This window comes from Penicillium soppii (assembly GCF_028829465.1).
Source record: "Penicillium soppii strain IBT 18220 chromosome Unknown utg000003l, whole genome shotgun sequence".
NCBI lineage: Eukaryota > Fungi > Ascomycota > Eurotiomycetes > Eurotiales > Aspergillaceae > Penicillium > Penicillium soppii.
Genome location: NW_026643233.1, coordinates 484,141 through 501,653, shown reverse-complemented (window position 1 = coordinate 501,653; position 17,513 = coordinate 484,141). Strand labels below are relative to the sequence as shown.

The following is a 17,513-nucleotide window of genomic DNA, read 5'->3' as shown; positions in this document are numbered from 1 at the left end:
ATACCATATCCTATAGACTAGACAGCTTCCTCCGAGGTAGTAGACAGGCCTTTATCTCTTTATCCTTTACTCTTTTGTTATTATATTTCAGCCTATTCCTTCACTGCTCAAGGTGCCTTTCGGATAGCATGTTCCTCGTATCATTACAAGCATGTGGTTTGAGCTGGCATCTCCCAGTGTCTGTCTACATATGACTTCTTTCAACCTGGATGAACTGCAGAATCAAACCGCCTTTGGGATATAAAGAACCCTCTCTATCCTTATGTCTCTTTCTTTCTTCTTTTCTCCCCAGGGGTTTCTGTTCTCCCCTTGAGTGTAGTAAATAGTATCAATGTATATTTTTGGACTTCATAACTTGACTTTGTCTTGTTACACCGTGTCACTAGGCTCACACTACACCTGGAGGACGCGAATATTTTTATCAATTGTTTCAGGATGTCTGAGTGATTGGAGAAGATGTGATTTGCAGTACTTCAGTGTTGTGATTCTGTATAGATGTGATGACATAATATTTCCCCACCGTTGCTGTATCAACCTACCTAGGTAAGCTCCGCACGCGTTAAGTGGTTTCTTTTCGCGTCACTCAGCTCTGACTGTCCACTGCGATACCTAATCGTTAAAAGTGCCCAAGAAATGAATATAACCCCCAAAAACCCCACCCAAGCCGCCCCATCGCAGCATCAGGCTGCGTCACATAATCCATCCGAGCTCCTTGTTCAAGCCCGATGCCCTATCCGCGCCCGGTCTCCCCACTCTCACTCGAAACATGCGCCTCACCGCTATCTGATATTGAAACCGATGATCTGATCGGTTCAGATGATGAGTTAAATGAAGTTTCTCGTGCCGCAAAGCGACGACGGATTGAGAAACTAGCGGAGTCATATCTTCGAGGAAAGCCGCTGTTTATCCTCTCCGCCTCGCTGAAAGGGCCGTTGGGTGAGGGGTGGAAAAACCCATGGAAAAAGAACAGAACGCATGGAAATGTCTCTCACGTCTCGGCAGATTCTGAGGCCAAAGTACTGGAACGTGTCGTCCAAGAGACCGACGTGCGTGCTCCAAGATATAAGGAGGGCTTGTTGGCTGCCACTCATCGACCCGAGATTCCTGCTTCATCTTTGAGATCACTCGGTGGGACATCAGTGCAAGCCCGCAATCCCCCCTCATCCTCCAGATCGCCCCGGAGAGAGTCCAAGCCATTCACTCCACGGCCAGCGCATGGTGAGAATGGAGTAGCCCGCTCTCCTATGAAATCGAGTAATTTGCCATCCTCATCGGCAGAGAGTCGAATAAACGCGCCCACTCGTACGTCAGATTGGTTGAGAAAAGATCGGACTTTCATGAACTTCAAAAGTTTTGAGCCGCCGACTTCGCCAACAAGGTCTGTTGCATCTCGCCATTCGGACAAGGTTCGCCGACCTCCAACTCGCAGAGTTCAGGTGCAGGTTCCGCAAACTCCGGGATACCATCCTACACAAACCGCTCCAGCAAAAACCATCAAAGCTGCCGCCGTGAACTCAAATGGGCAGCTCTCTCCACGATCAGCACGATCAACACACTCTCACTCCTCAACTTCACTCAATGTATCGAAAGTACCAAAATCGTTGCCATTTCAGCAAGCTAAATTCCCACCGGAGGCGTCTCTCCAAATCGTCCATTCTTCTTCCCAGTTGCCGAGGTTTGAATACCGTCGATGGTTTCATGAACAGTCGAAGTCGCCTCTGCAAGATGAGAGTATCTTGCAAGAGGAAACAATTTTGTATGATGAAACCCCTTTACGAGAGCAAATCCAACCCGCCCCGCCCCTCGTCAGCTCTGCGAAGGATCAGCCTGTTAGAACCTCTATTACTGCCGTTCCTGATCAACCACCAAACGATCAGGCATTGGTCGACCGTACCAATGACCAAATATTGGTCTCTGCTGCACCAGATAATGACGAGAAAAAAGCAGCCCCTAAAGAGAAATCGCCAAACAGAGATGAAGAACGCAAGTCTTCGTCCAAAGATCTCAGGTTCGCAGATGAAGAAGATATCGTTAACGAAGAAGACGACGGTGCGGCGTCTCGTAGCATGTCACCGTCCGCAGCAAGCGAACAGATCACAACTGAGCAAAATACATGTGAAGATCTTCCATCTGCGCAAGTAGTACCAACTCCTTTCGGGATTTCAGACCGAGTGACATCATTACACTCGACAGCCCTACCAAAAGGCGATTCGGGTATCACCTCAGAAGCGAGCCCTGACCCTCAGCTTTCCACACAGGCGGCTCTTCTCCACGCCCAAAAGTCTTTCCAAGACGATCTGAATAGTCCGGCTTACTATGCTACCACGCCTGGTCAGAATCAAGCGGTGCATTCACCGAGTGGTGCCAGTTATTCCGCAAATGTCACTCCATTCTACCGTTTCGAGGACTCGCTTCGACGTGATGTAGAGAGGAACACAATGTCTCATATTAAGGATAAGACGAAGGCAACGAGCACGCAGTTCATGCTTGATGCAGCTACGCCGTTCAATTTCAGCACTGAGCAAGCTGGCCAAGATATGAGCTGGGATCCGATCAATAAAAACACATCACAGGCTATGAACACGCAGTTCATGCTTGATGCTGCTACACCTTTTGCTTTCAGTACGGAGAAAAAGCAGCGTGCGACCCGTCCAGAAATGTCTAGAAGTCCAAGTCCTGAACCAAAGAAAAGGAAGACCCACGTCACGAGTCCTTCAATCTCTCCTCAAAGCGAATCAACAAACATGGACAGTGAATACCATTCCGCCGAATCAAGCCCAGTTAGGAATGAGCAGAACATGCAACCTAAAGCCCAAGATCCAGATCATCTACCTTACCAATCTACCACAGATGCTTCCTTGCCCCTGTCAATGAGCGAATCTCAACCAACAATGGGCCAGGATGGACAAGGTGCTCATCAAGCGGTGGAAAGCTTCAACCTTAGCCAGGCAATCGCTGATGCTGGGAGTTGGCTTCAGCAAAGCTTTGATTTTATTAAGGACACCGGGCGGCCGAGTCAGGGTCTTCAATCGCTGCATTAAGTATGGATCTATTCTAAGAAGAATTGATTGACGCTCTCATGGCAGTTCGTTCCTTTGCAACATGTACATAGCATAGTATGCCGGGCTGTACTCCAGTCCAGGCGTCCCGGGCATATTCCGGATTAGATACCAGCACATTCCTTCTGAAGCATGAATGTTACCACTCTTAACATATGCACCAGCCGAATCATTATCATATATTCCCAAACTAAACGATAGTATTGTTTCATTTGCGTTGAACTCGACGCCCTGAACAGAAAGATCGACGTCAGGCACCAGGTGGCCCGAGCGCCAGCGGGGAGAGCTCCGAACCGCATCGCTACCTTGCAGCCGCATATCTCAGTCAATGGCGAGCCGAGATGGCGCTGACATCAGTAAGTAACAAGTTTAACGACTCTACAGGCTTTATCTGACAATAGCACCAGTGGAAAGCATTCAACTTCATCGACGTTTCGCCGGTGAAGCTACCAGAGGACAGCTCGGTCTTCAATGTAAGGCCTCGACCGGCCCCTTGTCCAAACCGGATCGAATCTAACAGAACACTTTAGAGTGACCTCTCCAGTATTTGCACCGGCTCCGCGAACCTTTTCGTTGGCACTGCCGATGGCTTCGTCCATATCGTCTCCTCGGCCTTCCGCGTCGTGCGATCGTTCAAGGCCCACGACACCGGCTCCATAACGCACATGCGACAAATTAATGACACCGCTTTGCTGGTTACTGTTGCAGAAGATCTATCCAATGAGCCGATTTTAAAAGTCTGGGCGCTAGATACAGAGAAGAAAGACGGTGGCCCGCGGTGCCTGTCAACCGTTTCTGTGCAGAATGCCAGGAGACAATTTCCGGTGCGCTTCAATTGCAACAAGATAAATGGGGACCATGCTTATACCGGTATAGATTTCTGCTTTTACAGCCACCGAAGACCTCTCGCAAGTAGCAATCGGCTTCGCGAACGGATCCGTGACCATCATCCGAGGCGACCTGATCCACGATCGCGGCGCACGACAACGAATCGTATTTGAATCTGAGGAACCGATCACAGGACTTGAAACCCAGAATGGCGCCATCACCACACTCTACATCTCGACAACCAGCCGCATCCTGACATTGGTGATCGCCGGGCGGGGACAGGGCCAGCCTGCACGCGTGCTGGACGACACGGGCTGCGGTTTAGGGTGCATGACGCTTGATAAAGAGGGTGGCGATATTCTAATTGCTCGGGAGGATGCTGTCTATACCTATGGTCCACGGGGTCGTGGCGCGAGCTATGCGTTCGAAAGTCCCAAGACGTCAATCGATGCTTTTCGCGACTATGTGGCTCTTGTTTGTCCGCCCAAGGCTGGCACTGGCAAGTCGGATGCACTCAGGAAATACACTGCTAGTCCTGCTGAGGAGATATTTGGCACGACGACATTCACTCTCCTTGATACTGATCTCAAGTTCATCGCGCATAGCGAAACGTTAGTTTCACCCATGAAACGGATCTTTATGGAGTGGGGACAGCTATTCCTTCTCACGACTGACGGAAAGGTGATGGGATCTCTTCATGTTGTGTTGTCTAGCATGCTAACGCATTCCTTTAGATCTTCCGCTATCGTGAAAAGACCCTCCAACAGAAGCTGGAAATTTTATATGAGCGCAATCTTTACATTCTTGCGATAAACCTCGCGCAGAAGATCGGAATCGATCCGCTACAGCAGAATGCCATTTATCGCAAATATGGCGATTTCTTGTACCAAAGGGGCGATTATGATACTGCCATGCAGCAGTATCTTCGGGCAATTGATAACACAGAGCCCTCTCAAGTCATTCGCAAGGTCAGTCAACGCCCCACTTTGGAGTTGTTGGTTTACTAACCTACAATAGTACTTGGACACCCAGCGTATCCACAATCTCATTGAGTATCTCGAAGAACTGCACGACCACGGCCGTGCCACGGTCGACCACACAACCCTGCTTCTTAACTGCTATGCAAAGCTCAAGGATACAAGCAAACTTGATTCATTCATCAAGGCTCCTGGTGAGCTGAAGTTTGATCTCGAGACAGCCATTGCCATGTGCCGCCAAGGTGGGTATTATGAGCAAGCAGCCTACCTTGCAACGAAACATGGAGAGAATGACATGGTTGTCGATATCCTGATTGAAGATTCCAAGAAATATGTCGAGGCTGTGGAATACATTTGGCGGTTGGAGCCCGAAGTGGTGAGTGATATTACAATAGCATGAAGGAGAAAGTGAACTAACACCTCATAGGCCTACCCCAATTTGATGAAGTACGCAAGGGTGCTACTCACTCATTGCCCTGAAAAGACAGCAGACCTGTTCAAGGTTTACTACTCTGGTCAGTATCGGCCACGTACGGAAGTTGAACAACCTGCCGAGCCCCAGGAACAAACTACCAGCACAGTGCAAAGTCTGGCTGCGCTTCTCCCTCTCCGGTACATGCAAGTTGGCACTGGCAGGCAACAAGAGGTCGAAGCGCCTGAAACAGAAATAAATGAGGACAAGCCCGAGGATTCTCCGCCAGACTACGCAATACCAAAGCCTCGAACCGCGTTTTCTGCATTCGTGGACCATCCCAAGGAATTTATCGGCTTCCTTGAGACTTTGGTGCAACAGCCGAATTTGAAGAAAGATGCCAAGATAGATCTCTTCACAACTCTGTTTGAGATGTACTTGGATACAGCAAAGGGACAGAAAGACGCAGCCGAGAGACAGGAATGGGAAACCAAAGCAAAGAAACTAATCGAAGGCAAAGACGTGAGTTATCCACGCCTGTCATCATGTTCCATCGACCTAATTATAATAGATTCCGATCTCCACATCTAACGTCCTCCTTCTTTCCGATCTATCGAATTTCCGCGAAGGATCCACTCTTGTGCGCGAGCAAGAAGGTCTCCGTCTCGACATTTTCCGCTCCTTCACCTCTGCAAAGGATACACAAGGTGCCATTAAGGCGCTGAGGCGTTATGGGCCCGACGAACCCCAACTCTACGTCGACGCATTGACATACTTTGCCTCGAGTCCCCAGATCCTCGAAGAGGCAGGCGACGAGCTAGACACAGTCCTGCAGCGCATCAATCAAGATGGTCTTCTCTCCCCATTACAGGTCATCCAAGCTTTAAGCAACAATGCCGTGGTGACAATGGGCCGTGTCAAGAAGTATCTAAGCGACAACATCGAGCGCGAACGCAAAGAGATCTCGACCGTAAGCATACAATGCTATCGTTCTATAATAACCACATTAACTTCTTCCCTAGAACCGCCGCCTGATATCAAGCTACAAATCCGAAACCACAGCCAAACAACAAGAGCTAGACCACCTAACCAGCCAACCCGTCGTATTCCAGTCTCGTCGCTGCCAATCCTGCGGCGGAAGCCTGGACCTCCCCACCGTCCATTTCCTATGCAAGCACTCCTTCCACGAACGCTGTCTGAACAGGCTTGACGACGACGCCCAATGTCCCGTCTGCGCGCCAACAAATGCAACCCTGCGCGCTATCAGGCAGCGCCAGGTGGATTCTGCAGATCAGCATGATTTGTTCAAGGGGGAGCTGTCGCGCTCTAGAGATCGGTTTGGAGTTGTTAGTGAGTTCTTTGGGAGGGGTATTATGAGGCCGCAGAATACTATGGAGTAAGTAGAGTTTAGTTTAGATGTTTTTGTTTTCTCGGGTTTCTTGTATATGGTGCTGGTTTTTGTTTTGTTTGATACCTCGGTCTTTCTTCAATAGATCAAGTTGTTTCTCTTTCTCTTGGGCTTTACGATCAATGAATGTAGTGCGAAATCATTGGTGGAAGATTGTTGAAAGTTCCATATTTATACTTGCTTCGTTACGGCCTAGGATGTAGGAGTAGCTGCACTGGCACTACGGAGTAAACACAGAAGACTAGATGGACATCATTATATTCATGTAAGCAATGCATTGTAAAGTGAATATCGCTCCGCTCTAGCAAAAGCGCAAGCGACAAAAACAGATCATATGGACAAAATGAGCAAGGGATCATGGTGATCAAGCAAGGTCATTACATGTAGCGATGAGTATGCACAGCGGTGAAATGAGAAAATACATGAAAATACTCGAAACAATACTTTTGAACTGATAGCAAGCATAAGCTACATGTCCAAAATTAATTCATAGCAAGAAGTCTCGTCCCCTCAGCGAGGGGATTATTAGAGATGGAGGCAAGATGAACGGGCTCGTTCAAAGTTCACGTCCCTTCTCGCCTCCCCAGGAAACGCGGGGGATGTGGCGCGAGACAGACTGTGAGCCGGAACCTGAGCCGGAACCAGAAGGAGAGGACTGGTCAGAGGGCTTTTGCTCTTCGCCGACCTGGTTCTTGCTACTTGCGAGCTGGTTGGGCTCGCCGGTCTCCTCGACCTCGGACTCGTCGACGATAGCATCATTGTCATCTGAGTCGGAAACAGCGTTATCGGAGTCATCGCCGTCCACACCCAAAGCTGCCAGACGGCGGCCACGCTCAGCCGGTGTCTCGCCAGTGTCATCGTCGATTTGGCGCGGGGGCGCGGTCAGACCGGCAGCTTTGCGGAGACGCGAAGGCGGAATACGCTCTGTGCCATCGTCGTCAGAGTCGCGGCGGGGGCGGTCCCGGGTGCGAGGGGGCGCAGGGCTGTGGTTGTTGCGACGCTCCTGGGCGGCGGTACTATTGCCGGAGAACTTGGCAAGTGATGCGGCGACATTGGGAGCACCCTGGCGGCCGGACTCTTCCTCGCTGGCTTCACTGTCAGTGAAAGACTCGGAATCCAGAGCTTCAATGTCCTCTTCGGGAATGGTGCCAGTAGTAGCTGCGACAGCAGCGGCAGAAAGACGTCGTTCTTGTTTCTCTTCGACCTTCTCTTCCTGCTTGGCTTCCTGTTGAGCCATTTTTTGAACTGGCGCTGGAGCATCCGTTTGCTGTACAACATCTCGACGACCCTTGGCGTCTAGGCCCTTGATCTGCTGGAAGAATTCCTGCTTGTTCATGCGTCTACCCTTGTGTCCGATGCCGTGGGAGCTGACTTCGGGGTCTTGAGCCAATGTGAATCGCAGGCCGTCGTCGGCTGTCCAGTCACCGTCGTTCTTCTTTTTCTTCTTCTCTTGGGCAGCCTGGGATGTTTCGCCTTCTTCTTCCATACCGAACCAGGTTCCCATGCGAGTCAAACCACGTCGGACTGGTGCTTCACCGGGACCAGCGGGCTGGCTTTGGGCCTTTTCGGCCTTCTCGCCCTTCTTGCCACCGGGGAGGGTGTACTTCTTGATCACCTCACCATCCTCATCCTCAACAATAATAGTATTGCCGAATTGGTAAGCATGGGCCGAGCGAGGCTTGGGCTTCGCCGAATCGGCCTTGGGGGGTTTTTCAGTCTTTGCGGGCTTCTCTGTTTTCTTTTCGGGCTGTTCAGTGGCCTTCTCCTTTCCACGCCCGGCCCAGTTGGTCCACTTCTTCATAGCTTTGCCGTATGAAGTACCAGCTTTCTCCTCAACGGCATGCTTGATCTCCTCTCCCTCATCCTTTTCGTGTGGACTACTCGCGGATTTAGCTAGTTCGCCTGTTTTGTCATTTTCCAGACGTCTGCGTTGTTCTTCGATATGCGCGATCTTTTCTTCCGGAGAAAGATGGGAGGTATCCTCGGTCTTGAGAACATTGCCTTCTTCATCCTCGATGATCATGTGGTGACCTTCTTGGTAAACCTCTAGCTCTGGCTCACGACCAAAGCGATCGCGTTCTGCATTGGGTGGAGAAGCGCCGCGCTCAACCTGGTCGCGCTCTTCTAATTCTTTCTTTTCTTCCTCGGTTTCAATCTCATTTTCCTTGAGGCGAGGAGCGGGCATAATAGCGGAGTCACTAATGGGGCCACCAGCTCCAGAATCACGCTTGCGGCGGCGTCTGCGCAGGGCCTTGCGACGAGATGACTCGAGGTTCTGAGCCTCATTTTCGTCCTCTTCATCGCGCTGCCGGCGGAGGAAGTTGCCAGGCATGCCGATAGGTGGAAGAGTACCAGGAGGATATTCGGGCAACCTTTCCTCAGACGAAGCATCGGTGTCCTCGGTCTTGCGGAAGGACATGGATCCCTTTGCAATGGATTGCACACGGGGCAGACGATTCATCCATGAAGGTCCGTCTTCATTGGCCTGGGTATAGGAGAGCGTAATAGTCAAGGTGTTGATGCGTTTTCCCAGGGTGAAGACTGCAATTGAAGAACCATGCACCAGGATAGACGAGATGACCATGAAAGTAGTGATAGGCCAGATGAGCCGCACGATGTAGTAATTGCTGCTTCCTGGCATGGGTAATTCGTTCTCGGGGTCCGGCTGTGTATTGTCGTTTTCCAGTTCCGCTCGGGCAAGGATGGCGGCGAAAATGGCACCGACACCGATAGGACCAAAGTGTCCGGCGAACAGAGCTTCTCGCCAAGTCTTGACGTCCGGTATGATGGGCTTGAGCAATAACATGATGGGTATGCGGCGGAAGAAGATAACCAATAATGCAATCACCACTAGCCTCCAGGGAGTAAGACCAAGAGCAGGGGAATTGAAGTCTTCCCAGGGGATGATGGATCCGAAGTAGACAAAGTATGCCAAGTTGAGCAGAAGATCGATAACGTTGGAAACATGAGACTCCTCAGTCTTCTCTGTGAACCAACCATCATTACTGAATCCCACACCGCAAGAGAATCCGATCAGCAGGTCATCCATGCCCAGTAAGCTACCAGAGCCAGCACAGAAGACAGCGAGCACGAAGTAGAACACCAGGAAACTCTCCCGATCAATCAATCCCTTGTTCTCGGCCCATTTGATAGCATGACGCGCAATGTAACCAATGGCGAAACCAAAGATGGCACCCAAGATACACTCGTACAGAACGGTGATACAGAACCAGTTGAGCCACACCTCACCAACAGCAGGCCGATAGTGATAGATGTAGAAAGATAGGTAGATGAATGGAAAAGCCATGCCGTCGTTACACCCAGATTCAGCAGACAGCAAGTCACGCAAATGCTTGGGGACACGCTTAGCGAATTTTCCCTTACCAACGACGGACGAAGCCAACACAGGATCGGTAGCTGTGACGCAAGAGGCACAAATCAAACTCTCTAGCCAATTCAGCGGGGGAACCATCCACCAAATGAATAGACTCGTGATCAACCAACCCCAAGTCATGACCGGGATCAGCAGCAATGACACGGACTTCCAGTGGCGTTCCATGTACGCCTTAGGCAATTCGACACCGACGGCAAAACATTGCACGACCAGGACAATTCGCGAGCATTCGAGTGTGATCTTGTCGATATTTCCCCACTCGTGCGGGTTAAACAGGTTGGCCGCATGGGGCCCGAAAATAATGCCACAGAGCGTGGCAACGGTAGCTTCACCGATGTAAAGCTTCTCCTTGACGAACAAGGAGCACAGCATGAACAGGCCTGTGAAACCGCCCAGGATCATATAGGCCAGATGCGGCCGATCGATGTCCAAGTGATCCCATGCCATGGTGAAAGATTTTCGGGGATCAAACACGCCTTGTGTTGTTTCCCGAGATTGTAGGTATGTATGCGTCCCGCGCGTGCAGCGAACGATTTACCGGATGGATTCCCGCCTCGAACTTCGGTGGACCGCGTAGCTCTTCATGCCTTGGTGAATCGATGGTCGGAAAGCCGAAATGCCGAGCCTTGTAGGGCTGATTGGGGAGGGGGGTTCGAGATCTAGACGCACGTCCGATGGATTCGATGACAATCAGGCGGCGGTAATTTTGGGATGCAGACAAGACACTCGCCAAGATATGATGGATGCGACAAGAATGCGAAGCCTAGGCGAGAGGTTGGAGAAAATAACTCGGAAGGCTTGGCCGCAAAAAAGTCGGGCAGTCGCGCTGTTCGGGGGAAGGAAAGAAGAAAAGAAGAAAAGAACAAGATATCAGCGAGAATTGGTCGGAGTCTTGGGAAACTCTTGGCCAAACGGAGATAAACGAGTTAAAGCGTGCTTCGGGAGATTTGCCCAGAAGGAAGTAATCTTGGAAACGGCGGGATTCGTCAGCCGAGACTTTTCAGACCCACGTTGGAAGCGGAATTGGTCTTGGCTGGCGGAGTGCGGACGTGCGCGATGAATTGGAGAAGTCTGAATTAAGAAGGAGTATAATTGAAGAGGATTGAACAGAGTGAGGTGAAGCTAAAAGAATACTTTGGTAGTCAATGTTTATCTAAAATTAATTGAGGTGCATAACTAACTGTATGTCTCTCACTGTGCCCCTGTGAACCTTGCGAATGGTAATATTCCGGTAATGCATGTATTGTATGGTAAGATCAGCCCTGCCAGTGCCAAGAACCAACAGCATCGTCATGCTGGTTAACTATTGGGTCAGTGGCGTCTTCGAGAGAGTATATGTGTTGAGATTGTATTTTATTTGTCTACAAAGTACTACATGGATACATAGGTAAGTATAAATCAATATTTTAGTAAGATACAATTATAAGCACTACTCAAGCTGGCTAAAAAAGGTTGTAAGAAACCTTTGAAAAGATCATCCGAAAGACCTGTCGAAAGATAAAAGTCTCGAGGTACGAACCAATCAGAAGACAGATGAAGACCATACAGTCTGCCAATCTATAAAAAGGTCTATTCATACATACATACATATGTAGGTAAGAAAGTATTCAGGAATCAATTGGTCAAACAAATGACACATACATAAAAAGATAAGAAACGAGTTTCAGATGAGTTGCAAACTAGGGGAATCCAATGCCGAAAACTCAACATCAAAACATGCATATTTGCGGGGAAATAATATGGCAAGAAGAAGCAAAATATCCCGTCTTCGATAGGCACAATGCGCATCCCGCGCCTATATTGATAAAAGAAAAACCGAGTCAGAAAGAGTGTCTATTCCTCCGGTGAGTCATCGATGCATAACCTACTCCGTAGCTGAAGCCCAATGCTGCCCAGCTATACGCCCGTCGGCATGCCCTCGACCTCGTCGCTCAAGCCACGCCAGTTGTCCGCCTGCAGTTCAGAGTACTTAACCCGCTCCTGGCTCCAATCCTGATGCAGGCGACTGATGTGATACTGGCTCTGCTGGAAATGAACGAGTTCGTCGCGGATGCACTCCGTGATGAATACACCCCGGGCATGTTGTTGGACAATAGATTCTTTGTCCTGAAAAGTAATTGTCAGTGGGGCAGCGGGTAGAATTGAAATAGTCGGTCTCACCTTGAAGATAGAGTCTTCAACCTTTTCGATCTCCCCTGGTTTCACAGTACCTGCGGGTCGGGCGCGGAGATCCTCTAGCTTTCGCTCACTGGCCTCGATCCGCCGTTCCAGCTGCGGGATGTTGTTCCGTGCATACCGATCTCGCCGATCGAACATCTCGCGCACACTGACCAAGCAATCGCGTTGACGCTTGAGGTCCTCTAGCACTCCCTCCGTCCACCCTCGGGCCTCATCTTCCAATAGACTCTGACTGGTAGAGAGATGCCGAGCGGTGGCTGTGATGCCTTCGTTGAGGGACGGGATGTCATTGGTATCCACTGCGTACGTGTCTTTGGTAACTTCCGTCAAAGACTGTAGGGCGAGAGAGAACCGAAGGTGGTCTGCAGCCAAGCCATCATTACGTTTAGCCAGTCGTTCAAGCAAAGTACATAGATTAATATAAATTTCCGCCGATCGCTTAACGCCGCTGCGGACAGTTTCAAATGTTTCATCAAGAGTGGCGGGCAATGAATCTTCGAGGTCTGCTGGGAGCACACGGCCGACAAACTCATCTTGGACCGAGATTGTGGCTTGCTTGCGCCATACAGAAAGTTCCTGCTCACAAAATCAACGCCTGTAACGTAAAGTCATTGATAAACGAAAGTCTCACCGTTGGGACTGTCAAGAACATGACTACGAGTTGCTCCTGGCCGAGCACAGGGTGGCGAACGAGGGCGTTGGTGAATCGGACAAGTCCATGTCGGCGCTTTTCGAGGAAAGAAGATGAATCCGCTGAAAGGTGAGTGCCATTGACTTCGTAATTGTGAGTAATCAAATAGGTGCGCCGGTCCAGCGTTTTACATACCTGAGACACGCTTGGGTGGAAGAAGAGGCAGTTGTCTGAAAGGGAATCGCTTCTGAAGGCAGTCCAGTAGCCAGACAAAATCGCTGTAGCGCCGAATAACTGTGCTACCTCGTCGCGCGGACTTAACTTCATAGTTTCGATGTTGGAACATGAACAACCCTTCCTTTTCGGGGAGCAATGCAACAGTGACAGTTTCCTCCACCTGTGGGTTTGTCGTACGGCCGAGGCCTAGAGACCGACGTCGTGGTGCGATGATGCTTGGGTCATCCCCTGGGGGACCAAAGCCGCCCAATACCGGTTGTTCTGCACCCTCAAATCTGCCCTCGGCGCTCTGGCCTGGCCCACTGGGATGGGTGGTCCCCCATCCAGACCCAGAACTGCTTGGCGGCGCAGCCTCGGTCTGCTCGTTAGCCTGTTCCATTTGGGATACACTGGCTTGACTGGGCTCATGAATCACATTGGTAGACCAGGCATCTGTGGTAGATCGTACACTTCCGAAGCCATTCAATATACGTGGATCAGTGCCTCCTGCTGCGTGATTGTGGCCCCGATGCAGTTGTGGACTGCCCCATGGGTCAGCCTCCAATCCGCCTATTGACTCCCGTCGAGGTATTTGTGATCGCGCTGAGACCGGTGTTGGCAAGGGAGGAGTTTGGGAAGGAGGAGTGGCTGGTCGCTGGTGTGGTTGCTCGGAGGGCGCGTCGCCCGTCCTTCGTAGTCGGTCGAGATAAGCGGGTTTAGGCTGTGGTAATTCTGCGCGAACGTCAGTTAGAAATACTACATTCAGTGAGATTCAATATTGTACAAGGTAATTAAACTCACTTTTGCGACGGTCGTCTACTGCATCGAAAGAGAGGTCTTCGCCTTCTTGCGCTAGGCCAACCAACGCCAACAGCACGTTAAACTCCCCACGACCTAATCCACTGAAGCTCTCATGATCTCCCGAGGCAACAAGGTTCAATATCTTGCTTTGGTCAGTTGCAGTCAACCCACTGCTCGAGAGAATCTCCCGAACTGAAGTCAACCCAATGCCGGAGCCAACCCTGTCCCCGCTATTCAGAATCAAATCGTACGCATCGATATAGCTCTCGGGGACATCTGTATTTGGAAGCAAAGTTCGAACCAAATCACGCCGGGCTGTTCTTTTCGCGGTGTTATTCTGGATGTTCCAGGGAGAGGAGCTGTCATCGCCGTCGTCATCGGCAAACAGCGAGGAGCCGCCCGTAGCCGGTTCGACGGCGAACAGAGAAGACTTGGATCTTTGAGCAGAATCTCCCACAGAGGGACCCTCTGGAGATGTGCCGAATAACGACATCAGGTGCCTGCGAGGTGGTTGCGCCGCTGTCGGTGTCAGGTGTGGAGGTGATGGCAATGACGATGTTGACGATCAAGCGGAGCTCGGGGGGGCTGGTCGCACGATTACACGGACAACGCTCTCCACAATCAACACCCTACAATCGCTAAGAAAACTGCAAATTGGAAGAAGTAACGAAAAACAGCCGACACTTCAAATTTGAGGAGGCGAAGATGTCAAAGGTCTTGGAGATAACGCAATGTCACTGGTACCGCGCCTAACCGGGTTAGTCGCCCAAGTCCGTTGTACTGAATACCTTGTCACCTCACCTCTACTCCGTACTAGACATCGCCTTGTATATGTCTGTAAAATAAGGCTACAACTCGGCCTTCGTCGTTCATATTCGTTTCTTGACTTAGTTTTTTGAGTTATACATGACGGCAGTAGTTCCCATTGAGCAACATATAACTATCGTGACATGCACTGCGTTGATCGTCGAACCCATGGAGGTTGTCAACATAATAGAATCCATTAAACAAAGATGTGGAGAGCTTGCAGACAAATCCGAACTCCATATCGTGATCAGTTGCTTTATTGGATCAGCTCCACCTGGGCGCTGAGAAAGATTACCCCCTTCTTCAATTGATATTCCAATCACTATTCGTTCCAAGGTTGCTTTCGCAGGGCTACGCCACTGATGGCACATATCATAGAAAATACCCTACGGAGAGATTTGCTTCCATCCAACATCGGCTTGCTCCTCCGACATTGAGGTTCTGGGGCAAGGTTCCACGTTCTCCACAGTTGCTGTGATGACATACGCCGGAGACTCCCCAGTCGGAGAGAGCACCCGAAGTTTGGTTTACATAGTTCATGCAGTCGAGCCGAAGCCGGCAAAACAAAATGGCTTATCTGTTGCGGGGTGGGTAACAGTGTCTATATAATAATATCGCAAATGTCTGTTTCTCCTGCAATCATGTCTATACTCAGTTCTTCACATACTATGCGACCTACCACCCTATCACGAGCATTTAGGCTAAACTGCCTCAAGCCTCGTGCGCTAACTAGCACACCGCGGAGATACTTGACCATGTTGAGTCCTCCTAAGTTTGAAAATGAAAAGATGGTGAGCTGTGCTTGACGCTTAAGTACTTGACCTTTACTGATTGAACAAGCTTGACTATGCCAAAGGCTCTTCAGAAAGAGCTGAGTTGACCAAAGCCATTCAAAGGCTCAAAAGTCAATTCCCTATTACAATTCCTATTACAATTAATGGATCAGATGTATCTCTCGAAAAAAACCTATCCAAAAATTCCTGACATGAAGCTGACGTTGGATCAATAGATCGAAACAAAACAATCTCGCTCTCAACCAAACCCCTCAAGGCACCGTGAGATTGTCGCAAACTATGCCTCCGCCACCCCAGAGCAAGTGAATGCCTCCATAGATGCAGCGCTCGGCGCCAAACCGGCCTGGGAGGCGACCCCTTTCGAGGATCGGGCTGCCATCTTCCTCCGAGCCTCTGAATTAATCACCGGCAAGTATCGTTCAGATATTGTCGCAGCCACAATGCTTGGCCAAGGAAAGAACATCTGGCAAGCAGAGATTGATGCCCCCGCGGAGACGGCAGATTTCTTCCGCCACTATATTCAAGAAGCCTGGGCTTTGTACTCTCAACAGCCTCGGGTTCACCTCGATGGTAACTGGAATAAGATGGAGTATCGCCCGCTAGAAGGATTCACATATGCCATTGCTCCTTTCAACTTCACTGCGCTCGGTGCAACGCTCATTGGACCTGCCGCATTACTTGGCAATGTTGTTATCTGGAAGCCATCTGATTCTGCTCTACATGCTAGCTGGTTACTTTACCAGATTTTGCTTGAGGCTGGACTCCCAAAGGATGTTGTCCAGTTCCTGCCTGGCGATGCAGAGCAAATCACCAACACTATCCTAAAGAGACCTGAATTCGGAGCTCTGACTTTCATCGGTGCCACCTCTACGTTCAAAGGGATTCAAAAAAAGATTGGTGACGGTATTGGTGCGGGAATCTACAACTCTTACCCTCGCGTAGTCGGTGAGACTGGTGGCAAGAACTGGGGTGTCGTTCACCCATCCGCGGATGTCAGAAGCGCTGCGCTGAACACAATCCGCGCAGCCTTTGAATACCAAGGTCAGAAGTGCTCTGCCAACTCACGTGTTTATGTCGCCGAGTCTGTCTGGCCAGAGTTCCAGAAAGTTCTTGCAGAGGAAACCGCCGCGCTGAAGGTTGGCGATGTCGAAGACTATGGCAATTTCATCAACCCTGTGATTCATGAACGCTCGTTCGATAAGCTTAACAAGTTCATTGAGGATGCCAAGACTGATTGTGAACTTGAACTTCTCGTTGGCGGCAAGGCTTCTAAAGAAGAGGGTTATTACGTGCACCCCACCATCTACCGGACGACAAACCCCCGCCATGAGATCATGTCGGAAGAGCTGTTCGGGCCTGTTCTGGGTGTCTATGTTTACCCCGATGCTGAATGGGAGCAGACTCTCAAGCTGGTTGACACTACATCTCGCTACGCATTGACTGGCAGCATTTTTGCAAAGGATCCGTATGTCAGCCGCCATGCACAGACTGTTCTCAAGCACGCAGCTGGCATGCTTTACTTGAATACCAAGTGCACTGGCTCAACTGTAGCTCAGCAGCCATTTGGCGGCAGTCGAGATTCAGGCACGAATGACAAGACCGGCACTATGGCCCATCTGCAGCGATTTGTTAGCACTCGCACGATAAAGGAGGAGTTTGTACCCTTGGAGAAAGTCACATATCCTTCGAATGAGGTTTAAAATGAGGTATAAATTGCAATTATGATGGTCATATTTTCACTCCCTTAGACTTCAAGAAGTCACTTTGATCAAATTGTTTACCTATATGGCTTTGTAAATAGTGAGTCTTATTACAGGCTCATCATCACAAAGGCGGCGTTTTGAATTGTAAGACCGCTGGAGAAGAGCAACCGTACGATTGTCTCGGAGGTTATTTGGAGGTAGAGATATTTTTATAGAATTGAGAAAACAGGTATTCATTCAATGACCTTCTTAGGTGGCCGAATGAGGTTGATCCACACTCTGATGGGAGCCTGTGACGCATGGGC

The 17,513-nt window shown here is 50.0% G+C and overlaps 5 protein-coding genes across 5 annotated transcripts; 3 read left to right on the top strand and 2 right to left on the bottom strand.

Moving 5' to 3' along the window:
• Positions 1-725: 725 nt before the first annotated feature.
• Positions 726-3,041, top strand: N7529_002309 (uncharacterized protein; the record flags this gene model as incomplete). Its single annotated transcript, XM_057237837.1, has 1 exon — positions 726-3,041. One exon carries the CDS (start codon positions 726-728, stop codon positions 3,039-3,041), a length of 2,316 nt encoding a protein of 771 aa, XP_057100448.1.
• A 38-nt stretch (positions 3,042-3,079) lies between these two features.
• Positions 3,080-6,676, top strand: N7529_002308 (tethering complex subunit PEP5; the record flags this gene model as incomplete). Its single annotated transcript, XM_057237836.1, has 10 exons — positions 3,080-3,085; positions 3,299-3,415; positions 3,461-3,532; positions 3,590-3,883; positions 3,936-4,568; positions 4,622-4,855; positions 4,905-5,240; positions 5,292-5,798; positions 5,848-6,246; positions 6,299-6,676. The coding sequence occupies 10 exons, from the start codon at positions 3,080-3,082 to the stop codon at positions 6,674-6,676; spliced, it is 2,976 nt and encodes a 991-aa protein (XP_057100447.1).
• A 564-nt stretch (positions 6,677-7,240) lies between these two features.
• Positions 7,241-10,525, bottom strand: N7529_002307 (Na+/H+ antiporter Nha1; the record flags this gene model as incomplete). Its single annotated transcript, XM_057237835.1, has 1 exon — positions 7,241-10,525. One exon carries the CDS (start codon positions 10,523-10,525, stop codon positions 7,241-7,243), a length of 3,285 nt encoding a protein of 1,094 aa, XP_057100446.1.
• Positions 10,526-11,974: 1,449 nt separating this feature from the next.
• On the bottom strand, positions 11,975-14,397 carry mvp1 (sorting nexin Mvp1; the record flags this gene model as incomplete). The annotated part of the gene is made up of 5 exons (XM_057237834.1): positions 11,975-12,184; positions 12,239-12,832; positions 12,888-13,030; positions 13,083-13,835; positions 13,905-14,397. 5 exons carry the CDS (start codon positions 14,395-14,397, stop codon positions 11,975-11,977), a joined length of 2,193 nt encoding a protein of 730 aa, XP_057100445.1.
• Positions 14,398-15,352: 955 nt separating this feature from the next.
• N7529_002305 (L-glutamate gamma-semialdehyde dehydrogenase) lies at positions 15,353-17,205 on the top strand (the record flags this gene model as incomplete). Its single annotated transcript, XM_057237833.1, has 3 exons — positions 15,353-15,502; positions 15,552-15,659; positions 15,721-17,205. The coding sequence occupies 3 exons, from the start codon at positions 15,353-15,355 to the stop codon at positions 17,203-17,205; spliced, it is 1,743 nt and encodes a 580-aa protein (XP_057100444.1).
• Positions 17,206-17,513: the final 308 nt, after the last annotated feature.